This window comes from Temnothorax americanus, unplaced genomic scaffold (assembly GCF_048541705.1).
Source record: "Temnothorax americanus isolate GAGA-0224 unplaced genomic scaffold, ASM4854170v1 Scaffold65, whole genome shotgun sequence".
NCBI lineage: Eukaryota > Metazoa > Arthropoda > Insecta > Hymenoptera > Formicidae > Temnothorax > Temnothorax americanus.
In genome coordinates this window covers 616,392-643,431 of record NW_027509787.1, presented here as the reverse complement: position 1 = coordinate 643,431, position 27,040 = coordinate 616,392, and the positions used below count along the sequence as shown (strand labels likewise).

At 32.6% G+C, this 27,040-nt stretch overlaps 2 protein-coding genes and 2 long non-coding RNA genes across 20 annotated transcripts in view; 1 reads left to right on the top strand and 3 right to left on the bottom strand.

Moving 5' to 3' along the window:
• Ocrl (Oculocerebrorenal syndrome of Lowe) overlaps nucleotides 1-5,482 on the top strand; it is an 81,782-nt gene extending 76,300 nt beyond the window's left edge. For all 5 annotated transcript variants that reach the window (XM_077421190.1, XM_077421188.1, XM_077421192.1 and 2 more), the window contains 3 exons: nucleotides 1,847-1,974; nucleotides 2,062-2,173; nucleotides 3,529-5,482. In XM_077421190.1, the coding sequence (XP_077277316.1) occupies nucleotides 1,847-1,974; nucleotides 2,062-2,173; nucleotides 3,529-3,689 (401 nt within the window). In that variant the 3' untranslated portion in view covers nucleotides 3,690-5,482. The remainder of the gene's footprint in view (nucleotides 1-1,846; nucleotides 1,975-2,061; nucleotides 2,174-3,528) is intronic.
• Pen (karyopherin subunit alpha) lies at nucleotides 5,159-9,429 on the bottom strand. Of its 13 annotated transcripts, none has more exons than XM_077421207.1 (10): nucleotides 9,281-9,429; nucleotides 9,133-9,197; nucleotides 8,855-8,905; nucleotides 8,637-8,774; nucleotides 8,083-8,396; nucleotides 7,727-7,982; nucleotides 6,425-6,563; nucleotides 5,973-6,331; nucleotides 5,548-5,880; nucleotides 5,159-5,321 (listed from the first exon to the last, which is right to left on the bottom strand). In XM_077421207.1, the coding sequence occupies exons 4-10, from the start codon at nucleotides 8,700-8,702 to the stop codon at nucleotides 5,220-5,222; spliced, it is 1,569 nt and encodes a 522-aa protein (XP_077277333.1). In that variant the 5' UTR covers nucleotides 8,703-8,774; nucleotides 8,855-8,905; nucleotides 9,133-9,197; nucleotides 9,281-9,429; the 3' UTR covers nucleotides 5,159-5,219. The 13 variants fall into 13 exon arrangements, with proteins under 13 accessions (XP_077277333.1, XP_077277334.1, XP_077277336.1 ...); XM_077421208.1 differs by having other exon boundaries at nucleotides 8,637-8,771; XM_077421210.1 differs by having other exon boundaries at nucleotides 8,855-8,887.
• A 3-nt stretch (nucleotides 9,430-9,432) lies between these two features.
• Nucleotides 9,433-27,040, bottom strand: part of LOC143905661 (uncharacterized) — a 256,879-nt gene continuing 239,271 nt past the window's right edge. The window contains exons 3-5 of the long non-coding RNA XR_013259280.1: nucleotides 10,068-10,226; nucleotides 9,778-9,978; nucleotides 9,433-9,616 (exon numbers count right to left, since the gene is read on the bottom strand). This is a non-coding gene — a long non-coding RNA (uncharacterized LOC143905661). The remainder of the gene's footprint in view (nucleotides 9,617-9,777; nucleotides 9,979-10,067; nucleotides 10,227-27,040) is intronic.
• Nucleotides 16,561-18,384, bottom strand: LOC143905663 (uncharacterized). Its single transcript, XR_013259281.1, has 3 exons — nucleotides 17,383-18,384; nucleotides 16,912-17,208; nucleotides 16,561-16,842 (listed from the first exon to the last, which is right to left on the bottom strand). It is a non-coding gene; the product is annotated as an uncharacterized LOC143905663 (long non-coding RNA).

Below are 27,040 nucleotides of genomic sequence, written 5' to 3'. Positions count from 1 at the left end.
CTCTCTCTCTCTCTCTCTCTCTCTCTCTCTCTCTCTCTCGCTCTCGCTCTCGCTCTCCCTCTCTCTCTCTCGTCTTTCTCTTCGAAAAATTAATAAAATTTTTGAAAGATCGGTAACAAAAAACTATACAGTTTATAATACTTTCCTAGAAATTCTGCCTTTGTTACAATTCTTTAAGATTCGATCAATTATTTCCCGAAAAATTCAACAAATTTCTGATAATAATTTCCAAAAAGATCGGTAACAAAAAATTATACACTTTATATCACAAAATTCAATTCTTTGAGATTCGGTCAATTAATTCCTGAAAAATTGGAAAAATTTCGGTACCAGTTTCCAAAAAAAAAAATGGTAACAAAAAATTATACACTTTATATCACTCCCCGGAAAATTCTACCCCTGTTTCATATATAATTCTTTAAGATTTGGTCAATTATTTTGCGTAAAATTAAAAAAATTAAAAAAATTGGTTTCCAAAAAATAGATAACAAAAAATTATACATTCTATAGCACTTCCCGGAAAATTCTACTTTTATTTTATATGGTTTTAATAAAAATTCGGTTCAATAGTTTTTAAGTTAAAAACGTTCAAACATACACCACCCGTAAAAATTAAAAAATTTAAAAAAATCGGTTTCTCTAGAAAATAGATAACGAAAAACTATACACTTTATAGCACTTTCCGGAAAATTCTACCCCTATTTTATATGTTTTTAATACAAATTTGGTCCAATAGTTTTTAAGTTAATAACAGGCGGCCTAAATAATTTAGGTCAAATTTGAGGTATAGGCCGCGGCCTAAATGCAGGGTGTAACCGTGCCCATTGTTTAATTGCCTGTGATATTCCCTGTTCTTATTATTGCCTGTCCTTATTACTTGGCATTGTTCATGAGCCTTAAGGACGGAACACAATACAAAGGTACAGGCAATAGGAATAGAGAATAGCAACAGAATGTAGATTTTTAACCTATTAGAAGCCGTGTATCAATGCATTCTGTTGCTATTCCCTATTCCTATTGCCTGTACCTTTGTATCGTGTTCCGGCCTTTAATATTTGTTTGACCTTTGAGTATAGGCGTTAAGATGACGTAAAGATCACTTTCAATTTTTTAAGTGGAAACCCCTATCTTTTATTGTATCATATTTTTTTATTAATTAATTTAAGCAACTTTTATGTAAAATATTTTTTTATTTACCCATTATTTATTGAGATATTTAATTAAGGAAAACTTGGTAACTTTTTCAATATTTAGCTTGATATCTCGATAATTGTTTGTCAGAGGGAAAAGTGGTACAGGATTTCTTGATTTGATTTGATCTTAATAACCGTGGTCACACTGGGTCAATTTGACCCACCCTCATTTGGATCTAAATATCAGCTAAATACCTAGCTTAAAATGGAGCTTGGTCCGCCATCTACAAGAGCTTTGAAATATCCTCTATAGGTAGAGACCGTTAAAATAAAAAAAATTCGCCGCGAATTTTTTTTATATGTTAAAAATTCTTGAGGCACTTTTCTTTTATAGCAATCAATTTAGCAATATCGCAAGTGCATTCGAGAATTTTTTCAACACGATCGGTGGATAAATGGTCAAATGGCGAACGATCAAAGTTTGTCTCGGGTCAAAATGACCCAGAGTGACTTCTTTGTTTGAAAAAATAGGTGTGACCACGGAGGGTTAAAAGTATGCTGTTGCAATAGTATCTCAACTTTTATAAATACTTGTGTATACACGAAAGTTCGATCCACAATGACCCACCCCGTGAAAGCGTGTATATACATACATGCACGCACACATACATACATATCGTTGTTCCTTGACTAATTATTCTCGTTACATACAGCTGGTGGTGTACATTCGGTAGCAGAGGCATTATTGCTACTTTTAGAATCTACCGCTGAACCCTTGATACCATATAATCTGCATAATGTTTGTCTATCTGCGGCAACCAATTATTTACAATGCAAACAAGTAAATCAAATCGGAAACTGACATTTTACTATATGTAATATTTTTTTGTACAATCAAATTCAGATTATATATTTTTCTCATTTACAGATTGTAATGCAGCTACCCGAGACTAGAAGAACAGTCTTTCTCTATATCAGCTCGTTTTTGCAAGAGTTATTAAGTCATACGCAAGATAACGAACTCGATGCTAAGACGCTTGGTAAAGTTGTTCTTATTCATATGTTTCTCTTGCCTATTTCTGTCTCATTCTTAACCCTTTGAGGACGGGCGAGCGCTATATTTGCCACTCTCCTTTATTTTGTGTAAAGGCTCGCTCGATTTTCATGTAACCTGACTTATTGGAATAATTCGCTAATGCTTTATTCGAATTTAAGATTAAGAAATAAAATTAAAAATGGTAAGTCCAAACAAAATTTCAAAATCGGATTATGCAATAATCTGATTATTGCAAAATTTGATTTTAGGAAATTTTTAACGTTACTAATAACTATATAATTAATACCAAGTTTCCAGTTTCATTTTGTTTGACATTTATAGCGATTCCAAGAACACCGTAAATCGAATTTTACGGTAATTGGATTGTTTTGAAATTTGACTCACTATATATTGAATTCACATTTTATATTTTAGAATTTGAAGGTTAAGGTAGGCGTCTCGCTACGTGCTAGTCATGTGACTGTTTGTAGGTTTTCACGTTCAGAAATATATTTCAGGCAATTTTTGCTAAGGGAAAAATAATTTTATGAATTATGGTGTAAAATTTCATACGTGCCAAAGTATGTTACTTTTTCCAAATTATGTGATTTTTCTCATTTGACTCCGTTTTGATCAGCTGATCATGCGAGTCGTCGAGAAAGGTTACAAGTGAGGTTACATCTCCTTTTCGATTGAATTTTGACAATTACTGAGAAAGGGTTTCAAAACGCATGACAGGGGTGTCAATTACTATCCAATTCGGCTAAGAAAGACGAGCCTCATAACCTGCAACTACAGTGATTAGCCAGCGGCTTGCCAAGTCTTCCCAACCTTACCTCGACCAAAGAATGTCTGCTCGATTACCGCATTTTCACTAAAATAAACTAAAAAATTAGCAGCGAAATCTCCGGTAAACTATATATTTTATGGTTGCATCGGATTCTTCGAAATCTAATGTACAAAAAGCAATGTTTTTTCTCACTTCATCTAATCGAAAAATGCGAAAAATATGTGATTGAAACCGTGATAGAGCCTTCTTTTTCTGGCCGTCTGTATGAAGTAATGCAAAATTTGTGATTTTCGAGATCGATTTTCTAGAGTAAATAGTCGGTAAGGAGCCACAGAAAAAATCGACTGCAAAGCTGATCATATAATTTGATATAAAATCCAAAATCGAAAACTTTATCTAATACATGCCCTGACGAGACGACTACCTTAAAATCAAATTCATTCATAAATTAGTTTTTTAGAAAGCTCTCGTCCTCAAAGGGTTAATTTATTGTTCTACTACCACATGTGGGCATTGATATACTTTAAAAACCACCAAGATACTTTAAAAACATTGTATTATTTGTGCAGCGACGTTGTTTGGATCAATATTTCTGAGAGATCCGCCAAGAAGCCGGGACGATTGTCATCAGAGAAGTCGCGCGACTCAAATTACCTTTGATAAAAAGAAAGCTGCGTTTGTTTATCATTTCTTGGTCAACGACCAAAGCGATTTTATATTGGGTCGATGACGAGCGATTTGAACATTCGAAAGAATATCAGCAACACGACGAATTTTTCATTTACAGCTTTATAAAATAGAGAAAAAATAATTAAATTAGTTAATCTCACCGCAATTATTATATCACTTTTTTTATAATATATCAAAGATAGGACGTATGCTTTTTCATTCACCACAATTAAAGCATATTATTTTGAAAGCTGCATAAGTATAATTCAGTGAATATCTATCATAGTTAATGAATTTTGTACAAATATATTATTAAAAATACGAAAGTCAGTACAAAAGTAATGCTTCCTAACTTTTTTTTTTTTAATCTGGCGGCATAGAAAATGTTGTGTTTCACGAGGGTGACAGTACATGAAACGTGGAAGACAAAATTAACTAGACTTTACTAGATTCTCATGGTCTCTTCCGTGCCGATGGTCCGCCCAAAATAATGACGGAAAATCGGAAACCCGTGGTTTTTCTAAATAATTGCCGAAAAATGTTTGCAGTAACTATTAAATTTTGAACTCGACATAGTTTTTATTGGTTTTTCTAACGGATAATTTTTTGGGAGTATTCATGATAATACAATAAAATCGTAAAGTTTGCAAAAATATTTATCAACGTACGTTTTATTAAAAAAGAAAACTATAAAGGAATAAATAATACTGAGCCCTTTTACACAGAATTTATAATACATAATACATAGAGTAATAGATCAGTTATTAATCGTGACAATCGATTCTACAAATTATCGAAACTAATATTTAAAAATAACGGTTTTAAATAAGTCTGTAAAGAAATGATTGAATATTAGTAAAAATACAAGAGAAAACTTGAGATTTAATAGATTAATCATTTTCTGCATAAAAAAAGAAGAATAAAACATGATCAAGTAGCATTATCTTTTTTTCAACGAAAGAAGTACAAAGAAAGCTAAACTCAATTATTTCTATTACAAAATGTACTTATCAGTTACGAGATTTAACAAATAAACCTGTAAATCTGTAAATATATAAGTTTGAAAAATGTTTGCAGTAACTTCTAAAAATTACATAAAATAATTAGTATCAAAAGCTTTTTTTCTTCAGTTAATAGGTCTGTTCGTTTTCACTGCACTTCTGAACTACTGCAATATAGTGCAATAAGTTAGAAAGAAATAAATATATTTTCTTTTATTCTAACTTATTGCACTAATTCAGAAGTGCAGCGAAAACGAACAGGCCTAATGTAACAATGAGATTTCACGTAAATATATCTAGAAACATTTAGAAGATGCGAGACTCAATTATCAAAACAAAATTATTGTGTTCAACACTTAATTATAATTTTATTCTTAGAATACATATAAAAAGATAAGATCATTGTTTATAGTTGAATAGATTCGTGTTGCTTTTTCTTTTCTATTATTTTTTGTCACAAATATTACTGACACTTGAATTTTTATTGTAGGCAGCCATCATTATAAACTATAATAAATTGATAATCAAGTCTCATATTGATAAATTCTTTAATTCATAATTCTTTAATCCAAATTCAAAGACGTACTCATTCAAAAATTAAATTTATTTATCGGCGGATCTTCCATCATATTAAATTCAATCTGTTCATCAGCATTCTCGTTAACTTTAGAAGTAGAAACCTCTTCTTCGTCCTAAAAAAAACTTTTTTTATTTGTTGAAAGAGGAATACGCAAGTATCTTTATTAAAATAATAATTTGATTAACATCGCTCAATTTAGTGCAGATAAAATAACTTTATTAAAATTATACATTTGTCTATATCTAGGTAAAATATAAAACTGTCTACGAAAAACAGTTTTTCTATATAGTCAACTTGGTAATTATTCAACTTTATGAACATAAAACAAATGTACAAACCTTTTGAGAAAAGTACGTATCAAGTATAGCCATAGATTTCTGATAAACTTGTTCATTCTGATGATGTTGAAGAGCTTCTATTTTATCTAGTCCTCCAGCTTCTTCGATCATAATGGCAACTCTTTCTACTTGTCCTATTTTTTCTGCAGCATGTAAGATATTAGTTAGGCCATCTAAGACAACAATGATAACACCCCAGTCTTTTGTCTCCAATAAATTACAAAAAGGTGGCAATACACCCGCTCCCACTAATTCAGTTAAATGTTGAATCGTTCCTCCCGTTGTTAAGTTAGTTACAGCCCATGCAGCTTCCTTTTGTGCCTTATAGTCTCCCTAAAATAAATGGATATATTTATCTACAAAATTCTCTATTCAAAAGTTTAAAAAAATCTTTGATTCTTGCGCGTATGCATAAACAAACTTACAAACTGAAGTACTTCTATCAATGGTGGTAACAGACCAGCGTTTATCGCACTTTGGATTTGGCCTGTGTTACCAGCCATAATGTTACTGGTTGCCCAAGCAGCTTCCTTTACAATGTTGGCGCGATGATACCGCAACAAGGCACCAAGATGCGTCAATCCTCCCGCGAGAATCACAGCATCCGTTTGAGTATCGTCACCCGTTACTATGTTTCCAACTGTACGCAATGCTGGAGTAAGAATAGTTCCTTCCTGTGACGTCAGCAACTGTACAAGTTTTGGTATAATGCCAATTTCCAATACCGCTTGTATTTTGTCGTTGGATCCATCGGTGAGATAAGAAAGTGCCCAGCAGGTATCAGCTAGAACAAATAGCTGCATAAGTATCTCATATACAAAACAAATTATGTAATATATAAAATAACGATAACCGATAAAACGTGAATGTTTCTTACCAAGCACATCTTGATCCGTATAACTAAACAGACGATTAAATACTGGTAGAACAGGTCTGATCAATTCGAAGGGTGGAGGTGGACTCTTGTTTCGACATAAATTAGATAAGGTCCATACGATATTGCGCATGAATGTTATCTGCGTATTTCATTATTATCAGAAAACATTGGAATATTGTCTCCTTATAGAAAAAAGATGACGATATAATTTACAGATAAAGATATAATTTTCCAAATATATTATTGTTACTCGCTCATGTTTGCTTTCTTAAAAGACGTAGCGCAATGAAAGTGTAAGCGTTTTCAACTAACAATAAGACACAAATTCTGATGCTAACAAAGAACAAAAAGAGAGAAATTCAAGTCCAAAAAATATTTTATTTTAATGTAAACATCTCAAATAACTGGTTCAATGAATGAGAAGAGTTATGATCTCAAACTATTATCAAACGAAATAAAACATCAGAAACGAAATATGAGGAAATAGTTTTTAAAATATTTTTTAACTTAATCACAACTCTCAAACAGGTAACGTATTTGAGGTTTTTGTTACATCAAGATGTTTATAATAAAGATCCTTTATATATAATGAATCTCTGCATTTTCTCTATAATTTTATTTCTTTATGAATATCTAATTATTATTAATACTCTTCTGTACATTTACTAATTTACTAATAAGCCCAATTTGTCAATGCTGTTATATATCTTTAATACAGTATATAACTCTCTATTTTTAGTTTAGATATTTTTTAAATTACTTATAACTTACTTAAGAATATTACAATGCTGTCTAAATGTTTTAAACCAATATCGACATAGTTCGATATCATCTTCACCTTCTTGCAACAAAGATAACGTAATATTGTAAAATTCTCATTTATTGCCAATATTAACAATTCAGCTATTAAGTGCAGTTGCTTTTAAAAATATTTTTGTCTAATTGCCATTTGGCTTGCAATAGGCATTTTAGATGAACGAACAAAACTATTATTTCCAAGTGTCAATACTGACAAGGTGAAAGCAAGCAAGACGAATGTAGTTAAAAAATTATCGATTTAGTTATGTGAATTTACTATTCTAACGAGACTGTGTTTCAAGACCGACAAATAATTGGCACACAGTTTGCTGAATGGAAAAATATACATAAATTCACACAAAAATATTATTAGGCAAAAAAATCTAGTTTGACCAAAAATGGCATTTCTCTATTTACCTGTGGTGTTCAGACACCGATGTAGTTTCACTTATTATTGTAAACACAAGATTTTTAAATACAAAGGTTAAATACAATGTCACTTACTGAGGTATCAGGTTTAATTAAATCCAGCAGAAGAGGTAGAGCATCATGTCCAAGAACAAGATCGCGTGCATATGGTCCGTCTCCGGCTATGTTTCCCAAGGCCCATACTGCTTGTTCGGCAACAACAGGCGACGCAGACTTAAGCATCTTCACTAATTTTGGTACCGCTCCATGTTTCACAACGTTCTGCGTTTGTTCGGACGTACCCGAAGCTATGTTAGTCAATACCCATGCTACTTCAAATTGCAAAGGGATACTGGATAGAAATAATGAAAATATAGCTTGTTAAAAAATATAAAAAAATATAAAAATAAAAACGTAAATCAATCAATTATTTAATTGGTTTTTAAACGTACTTATGATCACTATCTAAGAGCTCAATACAGCGTGGTACTATGCCACCTTTTATCATATCATTTATAGGAGGGTTTTTTTCTCGACTTAATAATTTTCTGCAGGTTTGAATCGCCAGTAATTGTGATGTTTCATCTGGCAAGTTTATGTGATTTACAATCTCATCTATAGAAAGAGCAGAAGTGGGCGAAAGAGCAGCTTTATCTTCTAAATTTGTCAGTTCTTGTGTATCCAAATTACGTCGTTTTGACAATTGATCATCTTTCTTGGCTTTTCGTAGCTCCACCGATAATGCGTTCCTTCTTATTCGTGCCTCCTAAGATACATATACATCAAATATGTAAAATGTTTCGTATATACATGTAGCAATCTATCAAATAATTGAAAAATCTTTATATAAGTTACACGGAAGATCAACACAAAAAGCATAAAAGACATCTAGATACAAAATACTATTGTATCTCAAATATGAAATAAGATTAAAATAGAAATATTAATTATCGTAAATCCTTCATTTAAGCCATATAAATTAGAAAATAATTTGATTTACACTTACTTCGTGTTTATTATTAAATTTAAAATTTGCTATCCGTCCATGGCTGTGATCATCTCGAGAAGGCATTGTTTCAATGTTATACTTAAAATAGCTTTATGTACTGTCTCGGCTTATTTCGTCTATCGTAGGTTTCTCCTACTTAAAAAAGATTCAAATTAGATGTCTATCGATAACGATCAGATAGAATATGTAAGAAATAAACTGCAAGAAATATACACCTGAGCCTGATAGAATTCGTCTGTAGTTAACCTCTTCAAAATTCACATTTGCTTATTCGAAGAAAATTTGAATATTATTATAATACGATTTAAGTATGAAAACGCGCTTAAATTTCGCTGTTTTAAAATTTATCTTCCATACAGTTACACACACAAATAAGTATTAGATATTTATAACAAAAAAAACGTTCCTTGTATGTACAGGTCTGTATTGGTATAAATCGATCTCAAGCGCATCATCATTAATAATTACTTTAAGTCAGTGTAATATAAATTACCCCAAGCAGCAGATTCTCCCGCATATACTCGTTTTTCCTTATCGGAGGATTCAAGATTCAAGTAACTTTTAAAAGTAAAAAAAAAGAAAGAAGCGTTAATTACTGTTGCTGAAAACCTGGTCTGATGATGTACAATGTATGTACATACATACATATGACTGCACTAAAGGCTGATTTTATGAATATCAGCATATTATAGACGGGCACTAAAGATTACGGCTTAAATCAACGGTTACGGCCTCTATAAATCAGCCTTTAGGGTTGGTTTATAATAGCCGTAACCGTTGATTAAGGGGGATATTAATGATGTCAGGTGCTAGTAACATTATAAAATTTGTTACTCTCGTTATTATATTGTACAAAGTACTCAGTGTTATTCCAAATCGATCAGCTACATCACGATATGATGCAGTTTGATGTCCTACGAACCACAGGTAACACAATAAATGTTTTTCAGCCGTTATGTTAAGACGTCCAGCATCATCTAAATGTAAAGTTAAATGTCAATTTCCTTCATGTCCAAAATAACACATTCTTGTTATAATATAACACCCACACACGTGCGCGCGCACACAACAGACATATTTTTTATATACATACAAATATTATTATATAAAATTTTATATATACATATAATATACATACCTTGTAAAGAAACAAATATCTCAGATATTCTGAATCGATTTATCAGTTCATACGTCTTTTCTCTTGATATCCGAAAGTGCATAATAAAATCTATCTCATTATAATTCCGAACAATATCTTCTACGTAATTTTGTATTTTTACATGCTCAATTCTTTGAATCATTCCAAAAATTGGATGTATTATCCGTAACTCGTTATGATCTGAAATATAATTATATTAGGTTAGATTGTAGATGATATTTATCTTGTTAACATTAATCAATTTTGCCACATGAAATAATAGTAATTACCATCATCATCTTCATCCCAGATAGGTTCTGCGTACAATAACAGTGGTGGTGGTGGTAAAACAAAATCTTCTTCGTCTGATAAATCAACGTCTTCAATTACGTGTTGCGCGTTGATTCTTGCACTGTGGCGTTCTTTTCCTTCCTCTCAGTATTCTTGCACTAGAAAAATTTCTGCTGTACTCGCCAGTTCTAGTTCAGAACCAGTGCAGTACCAGTGCAACTGAAAAGAACAAACCTTAAGGGTCGACAGGAGTCACGGCCGAACTCCGAATTGATGTTGGAGACCTCGCGCGGTGACAATACGAAACTTCGTTTCAGTGTCGCCAACGTCGAGAAACTAACTTCTGGTTTTATGTGTGAATACGCACACACACCATTGAACTGCTCACGCGGACGCACGGTAGAAAGACATATGCTAAGACTGCGGCGTTGCCGCGTCTGTGCGGCGTTGCCGCGTGCTCCCCGCTTTAGCAATACGGCCTGAAAAATGCTTTCTGGCCGTCCGTAGCAGAAGGCAGTAACGTACCAAGGCCAACAAGCACCCGCTTTAGATAAATTTTGTGTTTTGCTGATGTATTTAGAAAATTTACAATAAACTAGAATGATTCATCAAAATGTTTTTATATCAGCGGTGCACACGTACTTTTGTTGTTAAAATTTTGCAGCAAATATTGAGATTCTGATGTATTAAAAAATTAGATGGATAATAATGTTGATAAACACTCCTTTTTTTTTTTATGTTATAAAACTTTATTTTAACATTATACAAAATTATTTTACAATAAGTTTTATTTCTGTAATATTATATGTAAGTTAATATCACATATGTCATAATTATACATATTATTATGAGAACATTTTGCAATAAGTATGTATGTGTATATATATATATATATATATATATATATATATACGATCATGCAAGTATTTGCGACAATTTTTCGTCAAATAATGTTTAAAATAATTTTATTGCAAAACTACGCAATTAGGCAGTTCTGTAATGAAAAAAATGAGAAGAAAAATAAAATAATGACTTTTTTACTTGCTATAGTTTTTATATAGTCACTCTTTCAAATACTACAATATCAGAAATGTTAAATAAATGAGAATTAAACATATTATTACGAGAACACTTTGCAATAAGTATGTGTATATATATATGACATATATGTCATATATATATATATATGACATATATGTGATATAACTTACATATAATATATTACAGAAATAAAACTTATTGTGAAATATTTTCGTATAATATGAAATAAAGTTTTATAACATTAAAAAAAAGAACAAAAAACGGAGTGTTTAATTAACATTATTATCCATCTAATTTTTAAATACATCAGGCTCTCAATAATTGCTGCAAAATTTTAACAACAAAAGTACATGTGCACCGCTGATATAAAATCATTTTGATAAATCATTCTAGTTTATTGTGGATTTTCTAAATACATCAGCAAAACACAAATATCATCTAGGTTTTCATTTATGTCTTGCATGTATGTTGAGATAGGTACTGCACCTCTCTGGCCACCTTCTAATGCATAGAGCATACAGTCTTATCCAATATAATACCGACTTTATTTTGGTATACTATTTAATATCTTATTGATGTTTACTGTGCTTTTCTATTATTCAATTTTATAATTTTGTAATTTTTATTTATAACTCATATTTACCTATAATATATAAAATAGATATTATTTTCAAGTTACATCATATTTTAATCACAGAGAATATGACAGATATATTTATAGCATTATTTACTTTAATCTTACCATTGATAATAATGCCAAGGAGTTTGGTGTTGAAAATTTATAATTACTTCGACTGTATATATAATTGTATATAAAATTGTATATAAAATCATTTTGACAATAAATCATTCAAGTTTATTGTAGATTTTCTAAATATATTAGCAAAACACCAAATTCATCTATGTTTTCATTCATATTTTCTGCATAACTATAATTATAATGTATGTAAAGAGTTACTGCATTTCTTGCACTTCTAATAATTTTTTTCCTTGTAATATAAATAATGAATGATGTATAACATAATTCATTTTATTTGTATGAAAATAAATAAGCAAGCAACAAAAAAAACGAAAAAAATTATTAGGAACTGTATAGGAGATGGATTATAATGCATTCAATGTACAAATCTGGATGGATGTCGTTCTACAAATTTTTAATGCAAATCAAGGACCTATTAAAGGATTCAAATCCATGTTAATTGCCAGTATGAAATCTACACATGTGTCACAAGATTTTGGGACGTATATAGAAAAAGCAGTGACCGAAGCTACTAAATTTGCATCCAGACATTTAAAAAAAATTGAGCTTACTAATAAGAATGGATAAGCGATTATACTTGTTAAAAATTATTATATTATTAGCACAAGAAATACATATAATTGTAATAAAATCATATTTTTATCTCTATCTTTATATAAATGAATGTATGTGTTTGTCCGCTATGCAAATCTACAGTTTTGAAATTAAATCAACCTAATTTGGTATACTATTTTATGATACTCTAACTTAGACCGTAGACATATTTTGAGAACCGCATCATTACCGATTTTTTGGGATATCGGTTCTAAAATATTTATAATGTCTGTCTGTCTGTCTGACTTACCTACTGCGAACTACTCATTTATTAATGGACCGATTTACTGGAAACTGGTGCCAAAATTTGTCTAACTTTTCGGAAATAATGTACTAATATATAACATTCTTACGGTGGTGTGTACGTATGTTTGGACGTTACATTTATATATTTTATGTATATTTGTCAAATAAAAAAATATAATAAATAATATAATATAAATTATGTCACTCTTGGTCGTGTTCCGAAACTGCCAGTACTAAAAATCTATAGGTCACGTCACATGTATTACAGATTTTCAGCACTGGCAGTCAATTTCGGAACACAGCTCTACGGCCTGTATTACAATATATTGTACAAAATGTTTAAAATAGTCATTGGTAAAGAGGAAAATAAATTATTATTTGACGAGGTATTCAACGTACGTTGAATGTATACGGACGTAATGTACGTATTTCATGTTAGTTTTTCAAGATAAAAACGGGTTTTGAATGACAGTTCTTTAAAACGTTGTTTTTTTAAACAGCTGTACATAATTTTGCACAAAATTGTACTTTTAAGTACGACATTCCTATAGAATGTTTCCCTTGGCAAAATCAAACAACTTTTTCTATTTTAAAAATTGTGTAAAAAATGTAGAAGAAATATATATATTATTATTTCATTAAATACATATATGTATATATGTGTATTTAATCCGTGGTTATAAATTAAGTTTTATATCTGTTTTTTTTGTAATAACATTATTTATATCGATTTTGATTTTATTATAACATATTTCTTTTGTTAATTTCAAAAATTGGCTGTAGTCGTAATAGTTTGGATGATTTCTGAAATATTTTTGCTATAAACCAGGTAGCAGACAGTCGTCATAATGACGTGATTTTTACGTCATTTTATGACGTATATGTTACGTCATTTATTCCTAGAGTTTAACGTAAAAATGACGTATTTTACACGGTCCTAAGTCACATCCCAAAGACGTCATTTTCTGACGTTTTATTGACGGCAAAAATGGGTTCAATGTACGACATACCGGTTTCTAGAAATGTTTTTTATGAAATTAAAATTTTAAAACTTGAAAATTTTGTCTACTTATTGATAAACGTTTATAAAAATATGTTCTTTTTCTTTATTTAAGAAAAAAAAAGTTTTTTTAACTGTTTCGTTACATGCCATGTGCATATAGACGCTCTCTCAAGGCGGTCACGTCACCCACCCATCCTAGTACAGTACCGCGTCGGAGTCGCTTGACTTCGATGATCCAGTGGACAGTGACGATCTTCTCACCCTGATGCTTTCTTATTAACTGTACTTATCTATAAAACAGGTACATCTTTAAAGTGTTCAAAAATCTTGTAATAATATCTTCTTGATAGTTATAACACTGCATGAAGTAGTTGTCATAAAACTATAATTACACACGCAACTAGATCCACTTATACCATAAATTCACCACGTCAATCATAAAATTACGAAACACTTTATAAATGAATATTCCTGTGAAAAATACTGTGAAAAATATGCCATTTTTACGTTAAACTTTAGGAATAAATGACGTAACATGCGTCATAAAATGACGTAAGAATCACGTCATTATGACGACTGTCTGCTACCTGGGTAGTCACGTAAACGTCTATATAATGTCATTTTACAAAGTCTTTTTGACGTATTAAAACATGACGTTAAATATACGTCACTTAATCGACGAATGACGTTACTGACCAATTATGACCAAATATTGACGTCAAAATGACGAGTGCTTGCTACCCTGGAATGTTATTATTTTCAGTATTATAATAAATAAAACATGTGCATTTTTTTCCGATTAAACACTAGAAATACCAAAAGCTATTTTCAACCGTTTCTATTTTTTAATATCCTGTTTTTTATTGTAAAAGTAGAAAATGTAGATTATAATAAAAAAATTATTCGATGTTTTTAACATAATTAATGTAACATTACTTTTAAAAATTGAAACGGTAGAAAATTATTTGATATTTCTAGTGTAAAGGTTACTTTAGACAATCTAATATAATTCACGTCAGAAGAATTATATAATTCTATTTGTTATGTTTTGTATTTTGTAATCTAGAGAACATTTGAAGATGTATAATTAATGTATGTATGTATACATATGTCTGTATCTGTATATATTTTTTTACATGTACCTCTAATTTTTTGAATGTTTTTTTATATATGCAATTTTGTCACAAACTGTCGTGAATTATAAATCGTGTAAATTAAAACTAATACTCTTTTAATATCTTTTCTTTTTCTATGTTCTGTCCTGTATATTTTTGTCTATCCTTTTATATTTTTTTTATGTCTATCCTTTATACCAATTCTATGTCTCTCTCTATCTTTCTCTTTCTTTGTTCTATTTGTATTCGTAGGAAATGTAAAGAATTGTTTTCTTTAATATTAAAGAAAACAATTTTTACATTTTCTCTTGACGGAAAAGACCACCGCACCTTCTCGCGGTTTCCGTTGAGCAACAATATGTACGTTGTGTCCATGCATTTATTTGAGAACAATTACAATAAATTTATCATATTGTTGCACAAATAATTTATTCCTTTTTTAAATTTTATATTACATGTATTTGCCATTAGCAAAGTAATTATACTATCAAAACAATATTTCTAAAACAAACAATATATAATTTAATGTTTTATTTCACTTTTCTTGTGTTAACAATAATTTATTTTCTACATTAATAACATGATTTTTTTTAGAAGAAAGCGTACATATTGGCCAAGAGTGGATTTCTATTATTTACGCTTTTTCTGTTTTTTATTTCTTATATACAGTTTATTTTCAAAATAAAGATAATATAGTTTTATTAGATATTATTTATGTAATTGATCAATTTTACTAACATTTTTTGTTATTAGTTTCATTACTTATTTTAAATAAGAGACACACGATAGTGTTTCACGCCTAGTGTGGGAAGGGATATTTTATTGTCATATGCAATGTCATAATATATATTTTATTCATAAATCAACATCAGAAGGGAAACGCGAGACATAACAGACGAGTCAAGTCAGCCGACGCGCTAACGCATATGAACGCATACGCCGACTTTCGGACCGGCTATCGGCTATGGCTATGGCCATGATGTAAAAAGAAAGGTGTTTCATTGCGCATAATGGCGGCCAAATACGGAGCAGCCAATCAAATTCACTCCCCAAATGTAGCGCGAAATTCTAATGCAGTATTGGTAAAAATGTAAAGAAAAGTTGTAAATGTAAAAAAAATACAAACAAAATTAAAAATTTTTAAAGTAATAAAAGACTACATAAAAATAAAAATACGTAATATAATTTGAAATGATAAAATTATTAACCTAGATTGATTAGGCCGGTTCTACAATCAGTTGTATGGATGCCGAAACGCAGCCGACGAAATAAGAATTTCTTTTTCGAAAACAAATTTTCTTCATTGAACCATTAGTTACGTTATAAAATGCTGTCATTAATACAATGGCCGTTGCAATGCTTTATTAATATATATATATATATATATATAAACCTATATGATAATATTAAATATAATAAGATCGGACTATGTAGACCGCTTTAAGTTTTAGAAGCCGTGCTATTCATAAAAAATAAGTGTATAAAAAAGTTAGTATAATTTATATATATAAAACAAAGTCGGGTTAGTTACACCATTTATAACTCAAGAACGGCTGGACAGATTTTAATAATCTATGGTTTGTTGGATTCGTCTCTGCCCTGAATAGCATAATAACTTAAAAAAAAAAAAAAAAAAAAAAAAATCTAGAAAGATATCCAAATACACCAAATACCGGGGCCGGGGCGAAGCCCGGCGGGGCATGCTAGTATAATAATAACAAATAAATAAATGCATTTATATTTTATAACGTTATTTTATTTTTATCAACATTTTCTTTATTAGACAGTTTATATATATTTTTTTATTTTTTCTTACGTATGTTATTTTCTATTATCTCTCTGTTTAGTTTTCTCAGTCTTATTAACTTTCAAACTTGTCTCAGTTTGTTGACAAGCATTAAGCCATTGCTGACGAATTGGAGTTTCTTTCGGAAATCTAAAAAAGGTTATTCCTCTTGCATCTCCGTCGCATGTTCGATTTTTGCAATTTTTTATGGAACACGATGGCATTGTTTCTGTAAAGAAAATATAATATGTAGCTTACTAATAATAAATTGGCACATTTAAAGATGGCCAGGACAAACCTCTTATCGTAGTAGCCGTAGGTATACTACGTTTACGCGAGCGTTACTTCTGTAGTAACTTACGATATATCACTCGTTTACGCGGAGTAAATTATCGTAAGTTACTACAAAATCCCGTTTACGCGAAGAAATTATCATAAGTTACTACAGAAGTAACGCTCGCGTAAACGTAGTAGTAGATTCGTTGGACCGGCCCAAGAAACTGCGCTGTAAACTGGTGTACGATGGTTTGTCTAGAGACTTCGATTTTTCCTTATTGGTCCAATCATAAGCTGACCGTTCCTCATAGAAGCTCTTCTTCACAAACAGATAAGAAGATTGCTAATATGTTGCTTACATTCTCATCAAAGTTACAATATTATGATGATGAAATGTCTTTCAAAGAAATTTTTTATATAATTCATTACATGCACTAATAAAACAAAAACATTTATATTTATAAATATTATTATTAATTCTAATGATAAATACCTTCTTATCGAATGTTAGATCTAAATTAGTCAATTAAAGAAGCAAAGTTATGCGATGCATTTACATTCGACGGTAATGATCCACCTTCTCTCTGTCTAGCAGAGACATTGAGTCCTGTGTATTTTTTATTCTTTCTCCTACTACTTCCGTAAGTATGACAGGAACTACCAGGAACTAGACGTCAGATAAGCAAAACTCGCCGGTTGGATTTAAGCGAGAATCCGCTCATGCGGCGGCTAACAATCTAACCTCTTACATATCATGGAAGTAGCCATGTTGCTTTTTACATTTGGGGAGGCTTTTTGATTGGTCAGAAGGCAGTCATTATTTTAGACCACTGCGCATCTCGGGAATGAAACACCTTTCTTTTTACATCATGGCTATGGCTATGCTTATGTATGCGCTCTTCTACCCGCCCGAAGCTGGCCGAGCCGCGCCGAGTCGCCGGTCGCCGCCGAGCGCCCAGCGCACACGTACACGGCTCCGTCAGCTGTGTGCGTGTCCCCACCAGGCGCGCAGGCAGCGGGCAAACAGCACCATTGGCACCTCTGAACACAGCCCTTGTCAGTATGTTACCACGGAAATTCCCCATAAGCTGCTCTTACTAGTGAGAATCGTTTGTCCCAAAGTTTAGCCTAATTACGTAATGAATCTCATTAAAATTAGGCTCATTTTAATCAGTAAGATCAGCCGCAAGCTGGTACAGAGCCGGATTTTGCATTTTGGCTCTTAAAAATTTATTATAAATAAAATACGGACTCGCAGCTGACCCAACCTGACCCGTGTCTAGCTGCGCGTTTCCCCACATTTATTATAAATTTTATTTCGATCCTTTTTCCAAAATCCGGCTCTGTACCAGCTTGCGGCTGATCTTACTGATTAAAACGAGCATAAGTAAAATGAGATTCGTTAATTAATTAGGCTAAACTTTGGGAAAAACGAATCCGTAATTCCCGACCGGCCGACAGAGGTCTCCACTCTTACTCCTGTCGACCCTTAAATCAACGGTTACGGCTATTATCAACCCTTTTAGTTATAATCGTAAAGCCGTAACAAAATAGACCAATCACAGTCGATTATTCTCCTTGAGCTCGAAGAATAATCGAGTGTGATTGGTCTATTTTCTTACGGCCCTACGATTATGACTTAAAACTTCGTTACGTGCAATGGCCTTAAAGCCGTAATCTTTAAAAAATTGACCAATCACAGTCGAATGTGAGAAGAACAATCGACTGCAATTAATCAATTTCTTAAAGATTACGGCTTAAATCAACGGTTAAGACCTTCAAACACGAATCGACGTAAGACGTAAGACGTAAATTATCAGGAAATCCACCAATCAGAGTCGACTATTCCCTTCTTTAAGAGGAAAGAAGAGGGGAATAGTCGACTCTGATTAGTGGATTTCCTTACAATTTACGTCTTACGTCTTCCGTCGATTCGTGTGTCCAGGCCTTTACCGTCTTTATAAATCAGCCTTAAGCTGCATCCCTATAGAGAGAAAAATAGCGGAACGGAATTAAAACGGAATTACTCTGATTGGCTAATCTCCAGGTGGGGGCTCTCAAGATGGGATATTAGCCAATCAAAGGAATTCCGTTTTAATTCCGTTCCGCTATTTTTTTCTCTATGGGGATGCACCCTTGACGCGAACAAACCTTAAAGGGGCCTTTTCATGCTGACGCTCGACGCTCATTTTCAGCGGCAAGAAGGTCGCATGACCACACGTGACGTCGGCGTCAATTGAAATTCATGAAAAGGAAAACAGCGTCAAAATTTCGGCGTTTTCGCGCTGCTTTGGCTTTGACGCTAAAGCTGAGAAAATCCAGCTTTCTTTGCTTGACGCTAGCGTCAGCGCATAATCACGTGATTTCGCGATACGCTGAAACGAGCGTCCCATGAATTCGCACCTTAAAGCGGGGAGCACACACTTCTCCACAACGCATAATACGTCAGCATAAGAAAACTGATTGGTCTATTTCCTTATGCACATGTGTATGGACCAATCAATTTTCTCATGCTTACGCATTATGCGTTGTGCAGAAGTGTGTGCTCCACGCTTAAAGCTCAATTCAGACAAACTTGCATAGCGCATAAACATAAGCATAAAGGCCATCGCACACAAAATGCACACCTTAGCATAAGCGTAGCGTATTCTGTAACTATTAATTCTCTATTTGCGCACCACGTACCGCGCTTTACTCGTATCGCCGTCTTTTAATTAATTTATTTTGTTTAAAACTAAAATATGTTCTACTAATATACTTATTTACTTACAATTATTATTTATAATTAAAATTTTCAATATTAATCATTGAATATGACTTAAAAATGACGATAAAATGACGATAAAATGACGATATTTTTATGACGACAATATATCGTCACAAATATTACGTTTATTTTACGTCATTATTTAGTCCACTGACGTCAAATGACGAGAAATGACCTTAAATCAATGTTATTAATGACGACATCTTGCTACCTGGGAATGTCTAAAACAGCGCGTGATGTGATCTTATCTTTATATAATCATATTCGACCAGATCTGCTCTCTTATATAATAAGGTCAAGCCAAATATGATTATATAACGATAAGATTATATCGCGCCAAATTTCGGATCTGATGACATATGATTTCATATAAAATTACATATGTTATTAGATCTTTTCATATCTATAATAATTTTCATATCTATAATATTTTTACATCTGACCATATTATACCCATTTTTTCTCGGGATATATCACTGTATCGTGTCGTATTGTTAATAAGTTTAGAAAAATTAACGGGCGATTACGAGCGACCCAATGTATCATACGCTCCTGTCAAGTGTAGTTTCGAGTAGCACCGCTAGGTGGTATCGTTACTCGTAAGTAAAATACGCACCCTGAGAGAGGCTCCTAAGGCTCGTTATTTTACCGCTCGTGATTGGTTCCGCCATGGTGTTGCACGTCCAATGAAAATAAGGACCAGTCTGTCCAGACTCTTATAAAGGGACTCTAGTAAGTAAGATTCAACATCGAAGCAATATATACCGATCAATTGCGACGAAAGATATTCCGCGGGATTGCGTAATCACTGTTCTTTTATTGTTGTGGTTTATTGGTTATCTGTGAAATTGAATATGTATTTTGAATTTTTATATTTTTGGCATAGCGTCCTTTAGTAACTTTTAGTTATCAGTTATAAACCGTACCATTAAATCTGACAACATTGCAAGCAGACGACGAAACAAAGGCTGATAATTTGAATACAGTTTTGAAATATAACACCAATTTACTTTCTAAAAGTTAATAATTTATCTGATAAATTAGGTTGTATATATTAAGAGATTAATAAAATCGAAATTTATATAAATATTTATATTTATTTATAATTTTGGTATTTTCTCTCTCAAACAATTTTATATTTATTCCTTCTTCATAATTTGATTTCTTTTGAGCGATGTCATTTTTTTTGCTTAGAATAATTGTGTTTAGCAATATCTTGCAAGTTATATTAATAACATCGTTACATTTATTTCCTTCTTCATAATTTGACTACTTTTGAGGGATAATTAATGGCCTTTTTTATTGCTTAGGATAATTGTGTTTAGCAATATATTGCAAGTTATATTATTAATAACATCGTCAGCAAATTTTTGGTATTTTTTTCCACAAACGCATGTTTCTTAAAAAAATTTGTTTATAAAAGAATCTCCTGTGATACTTTTTCTAGTCGAAATTTTTAAAACAGCTTTTTGTGAAGCTTGTTGTAAAAATTTAGTTTCATATTTTTTCGAAACTAATTAAGCAACTCATCAAAGCTATTATATGATTGCCGATATTTAAAATAGTGTCTGTAGGAACTGAAAGATCTTCTTGTTGCAAATAATCAAAATATTTATCATTAATAGCAACAACTCTTATTTTCGCGAAGAATAGTTTTACATTGTTGACATTGTTGTTTTGAACAAATGTATAGCATAACCAGCAATGTAAATAAGCACTGTGTTATCTGTTTGTTTGTATGCTTAAATAATCTTCAGTTAAGATGACATGGTTAAGCTTATTTTCAGTTTCACAACGTTCTGAAATTTTATCAAATTCAATATCTGAGTTAAATATATCTTTACTGTATTTTACCATTCCGTATCTACCAGAGTGTATCCCCAAGACACTTTTATATATATATATATATATATATATATATATATATATATATATATATATAGAGTGCCCCAGAATTCTTGGTACTTTTTTCATATTTAGATAGAGCGAGCCAAACTGAGTCGAAAAGTCATGTACCATTTTGCAATTTTCGCAATAGTTGACGAGTTATTAATGATTAAAAATCGACGTATTAGCCCGCCCTCCGCCAAATCCAAGCGCGCGGCGAGATGCGGCCGCCCCGCGGTCGGCGCGCGGGCAGTTGTTTACTACAAGCGGCGATGATTAATACGCACGAGCGGCGCGTAACGCCGGGCCCCTGTCCTAAGCGATGATATATATAGTTTCTCACCTTTTTTAAATAGAAATAAAATTTTCTAACAACATAGAAAATTTTTTTGTGCGTACGTATGTACATATGTGTGCACATGCATACACAAGAAAATATCAATTCTACTGCTTAAAAAAGCGATTACTCAATTTACCTTTTTTTTTTAGTAAGTAACGGTTGTCTTTAAGCAAGAATATTTTCTTGATAATAGTCTTAAAATGTACACATTTTAGAAAGAGTCTTTATTATGTACTCGAAAGAAGAATTTATACTCCTTCAAAGAACATAATAAAATTTTATCAAAGAAAAGTCAAAATAATAAATAAAATAATATGAGGACTCTCGAGATTAAAATAAGAGAAGGCTATGAGGGTCAGACGCAGATCACAATGCGTAATATCAGAAATAAGTGATTTATTCGTCGTTTTGATACATTACATCGATCCGTACGTTTCGGCTCAGTTTTGAGCCATCTTCAGCGGTAGTTACAGAAATTAAGTTACACGTTCTACGTACCGTATGGTGAGTTTACTGATTCAAAGTATCAGAAACATAGACCAATTGATCCATATCTGTAAATTTGTTCAATTAATGTTGAGATATTAAAAAGATCTCTTAGGAAACTCACCATTCGGTCTGAAAAACGTGGAATACAGAGCCATGTTGTACATAATGAATACTCTCTGCGAAAAGACTTGACGGGAATTAAATTATGTACATAATTTAATTCCCGAAAATTTTTTATGTCATAACGTAAAATAAATTCAGAATTAATATTTTGTCTAGACATAATTGTAATTCTGCATTTTCAATTATAGCTTAATAATAATTCGATAAATTATAAGTATGTCTAGACATAATAATAATTTCTCTTCTTTAAGTATCGATTTAATTTGATAGAATTTTTATGATGATATTAAATAGTAAAATAGCGTGCCGTATACGCACACGTAATAAAATATCATTCTAGTGCTAAGAAAACCACCCTGATAGCACAGCAAAGTTTCTGCAACATTGTAGGAACATAACATTGAAACATTGAAACTGTTACAGTTATGTTGCGTAATGTCTCTGAAACGTCTCTGCAAAATTGCAGCAACGTCAAAATGTCCGCTTCGGTCCGCAAGAAACGTTTATGAAATATTACAGAAATGTTTCTTGAACATTTCGGTGAGGTTGGTGCAATATCCTATTTGGTTTCACTTGCATCATTGCAGAAATGTAAAAAAACGTATATATGCGGGAATAAATATTGTTAATAAAAAAACATAATTTATTAAATCACAATAGTTTTATTTTTTTTATTTGTAGAAATAGGTTAGTATTGTATAATATTTCAACAGATTATACATTTATATATTTATATTATATTAATTATATTTTTTTATTATAATAATATATTATTTATTATATTATTTATTATATAGTATTACTATTAAAATTTATATTGCATCATCATCAGCGTCCGCTGTCTTCTGATGTTTACTGAAAATGAAAATAATAATGTGATAAAAATAACGAAAGAGCATGTTATTTATTTAAGATGACTTAGTAATAAAAAATTTAAACAAATGAGAAAAAAGTTAAATTAATTTTGTACTTCAAAAATTTATATATATAATTAAGAATTTCAGTATTTTTTTTATTTTTTCACATGTATTTTATATACTATTTCTAAATCAAAAATTGGTTATTATGTAATTATTTAATATGTATTATAATCAAAGTTATAATTTTTTTCATTTTGTGTACAAGTCGACTCCGCTTTCAACGAAAGTTCAGGCAATGAATAGTTTGTTCGACCAATAATCAGAATACCATCATCAAATATATGTTATCTGTATAATGTATTGTTTTATATGAATATGTTATTAAAATTCCTTTTCGCGCTTCATTCCTTTTCACGCTTAACGCGCATGATGCATCTACTCTTATCTAACATTCGGTGAACAACAAGGATAAATATGCTTCATACACAACATGTGTGAAACGGAATGCATCTTAAGTATTATAAAAAGGCTTTGTTGTTACTTGAATATAATATCCAAAATACTATAAAAGATGTAAGATGATTAGTTCATTATTTCATCGTTTCAAAAGCTTTCGGTCGATTCGAACAAAAAATCAAACAATTTAAGTAACTGGAATTCTAATATATTAAAGGCAATTTTTTGTATTTTATTTTACATTATATGTATAAGATAATTTAATAATAAAATGTAACATATTAGGAAAATTGTAGAAAATTAATATTTTATTGTCCAGTACCTTTTAAAAATCTATTAATAATAGATTTAAAAATCTATTTGTCGGACTTAAAACACAGTAATTGTTAGAATTAAAAACCCTTCCCTCCCCGGAATTAAATCGACTCGATTTAATTATCTAAAAACTGTAAAGAAATTTATTGCGAAAAATATTACCTCAGCCAGGGTTCGAACCTGGAACCTCCCTCATTCCGTGTAGGGCGTCGTACCAATTCGACCACCGAGGCATGTGGTAATATTTATCGCAATAGCCGGTTAATAATAGTTTGAAACGTCTTTCTCAGGCGACGTGAATAAATAATAATAAGAGAAATAGGATCGTATAACGAACATTAGAATCAAAAGCCATGCGATCCAAGCTTAGGTCTTTGAAAGCCTTATATTAGTTTCTGTATACATATATGTCTATATATATACATATAATTTTTCCAACGAACTGCGCGCCGATTATTTGTCGGACTTAAAACACAGTAATTGTTAGAATTAAAAACCCTTCCCTCCCCGGAATTAAATCGACTCGATTTAATTATCTAAAAACTGTAAAGAAATTTATTGCGAAAAATATTACCTCAGGTTTATTGACAATAAACGATTTTGACAATGATGGTGGTACTGGAAGTGACTTTTCCTTAGTCACTTGTTGATTTTCAGAAATACTATTATTGTTTTGATCGCTGTTGTCAGAAGTTGAAGACGTCTTTTTTTGGCGTGGTATACGTTTCTGATGTGAAATGTCGATGTCGGAAATATCCAAGTCGGAATATTCTTGGGCAAGTTTTACTTTTTCAATCCCTGATGCGTACGTACCTGAAAATTAATAGAGAAAACGACATAAAATCTCAATATTAAATAACATACATTAAAATTGTAAAATAATTTACTCACCTGAGGTCCCAAAAACGCGCAGAATTTTATGAGCAGTTCAAGTACAATCAGGACTGGCTTCTTCCATGATTGCTTTCCGAATTTTTTTTTCGTTCGTGTAAGGCGGCCAGTGACACATTGTTTTATTATTAAATAACCACGATGATGGCACCAACTGCAGTCTGTCATCAAAAAGCGCTATTGTAAATCGCGACATTTTCAATCTCCTGTAAATATCCTACCTATGAAAGCAGTTAAAATAAATAATTAAAATAAATCTAGCTTTACAAAACAATATTAAGTTAGTATCAGACTAAGCATTGGAGATTGAGGATTGAGAATTAAAGGTTGAAATTTGACCAATTGTATTTGATCAAAATGTATGTCATATAGAGGTGTGCGAATAGTTCGAATTCGAATCGAATCGAATCACAGTAGATTATACTATATGACATACATTAATACATTTATTACTACGCAAGACAAGATAGAATGGGTAGAAATTTGTTACATTTGTTAATTATGTAATATAAATTGTAACAGTAATATGTATCTATATATAATATACAAATACATTTTAATATTAAATTTGCTATCCAAACATCCTTAACTCATTACATAAAAAATCAGGACACGAGAAACAATTATAACAATTAAAGTTAAATTACGTTTTAAAATAAATTTGAACATAAATTCAAAAGTCAAATTTCCATAAAACGAATAAAATATATTTTATGTATTGTGACGTTGCGGCCCGCCGCTTCGTGGCAGCGCCCCGCCGCCGTCACAAGGCGCGGAAATTTGCGCCCAGGGACGAGCCAGAGGGGCGACGACGAGATTTCCAGAGGCCAAAAAGTCGATATCGTTTCCGCGTTTTGACTATTCTTTTATTTTCATGTGTAATTATAATGCGCGCGGCGCCTCACCCACACCACGGCGAATCTTCGAGGGAGTACCAATAACGAAAGGGGTCCGGGAGGACCAAGGACCGAGGAGGGGTGGCGAGAGCGGAAACTACAGGGATCACGGGCGGCGAGAGCAACGCGGCAGGCGTGCGGCGAAAGGGGCAGCGATGGACAAGGCCGCCGATAGCGGGGCCCCAGGTACCGGGGAAAACCCGGCCTCAGCAATCTGCCTCCACGGAATACCGGCCCGCGGGGTGACTGATGACCGCCCCGAAGGCAACCGGAGGCACACCGGCCAGAACAAAGTCCAGTCCGCTGCCCGGGGACAAATTGAAGAAGTCGCTACGCCGCCGAGGGACCGTTGCGCGCCCCCGATGGATCCACCTTACGACGATCCTGCGTTAGAATATCGCGCGAGCTTGCAAGCTCGCTCTCGATTGGTTGGCACGCCCCTACGGAAGAGGGTGCCGCATCGATTCCGTTATCGAGCGAATCTAGCGAGACACTCTCTGGTCGTCCGTCGGCGAGTCCGAACGTTTTCTTAAACTACGCGATAGCCGCCCCGAGTCGGGAAAATCTGTTGCGCTGCGGCGATCCTCCGTACGAGGTGACGGCAAGGAGCCCTACGAGGAGACATCACATCGGTGAGGTTGCCCGCAGTAATTAATCGCAAAATGTAACGCCACGACGCCGCCCTCCGGTGCACGCTCTCGTCCGGGATAACGTTGTAATATCGCGACGCGTGCGGTCCCTTGAAACCGCGTATCGAATGGCGATCGACAGCGAGAGCGAAGGGCCTCGGGATGGTATCGTGGCCGCGGAATTGAAGTAAAGACGCGATTGCGAGCCTCTGGAGATCGCGATAGATTCGTGGCGAAATCTGTTGCTGCGCGTCCGTTTCGCATAATGTCCGCGCTCGTGGTTGTGCCTCGCGCCTTCCGTGTTCCCGGCGTATCAAATTACCAAGCATTGCTCTTGTAGAATTTCGCATGCGTCGGCACATCATTCGCGTTAATCGGCCGTCTGTGAGTGGCTAATTGCCTCAGAGAATCGTGCGTGTTAGGGTAGTTATGTTCGGATGCGTTGTTCGGTGATTGCGTGTTATTATTGCTCGCGGTAATCCCGCACATTTTCCTCGC

Bases quoted from the DNA above. Each gene is read 5' to 3' on its own strand.
- Pen (XM_077421199.1), bottom strand. From the start codon at position 8,702: ATGCCTTCTCGAGATGATCACAGCCATGGACGGATAGCAAATTTTAAA. The intron at 7,983-8,082 runs GTACGTTTAAAA...ATTTCTATCCAG, and splicing joins CTCTTAGATAGTGATCATAA to TATCCCTTTGCAATTTGAAG. The intron at 6,564-7,726 runs GTAAGTGACATT...TGAAATACGCAG, and splicing joins TAATTAAACCTGATACCTCA to ATAACATTCATGCGCAATAT.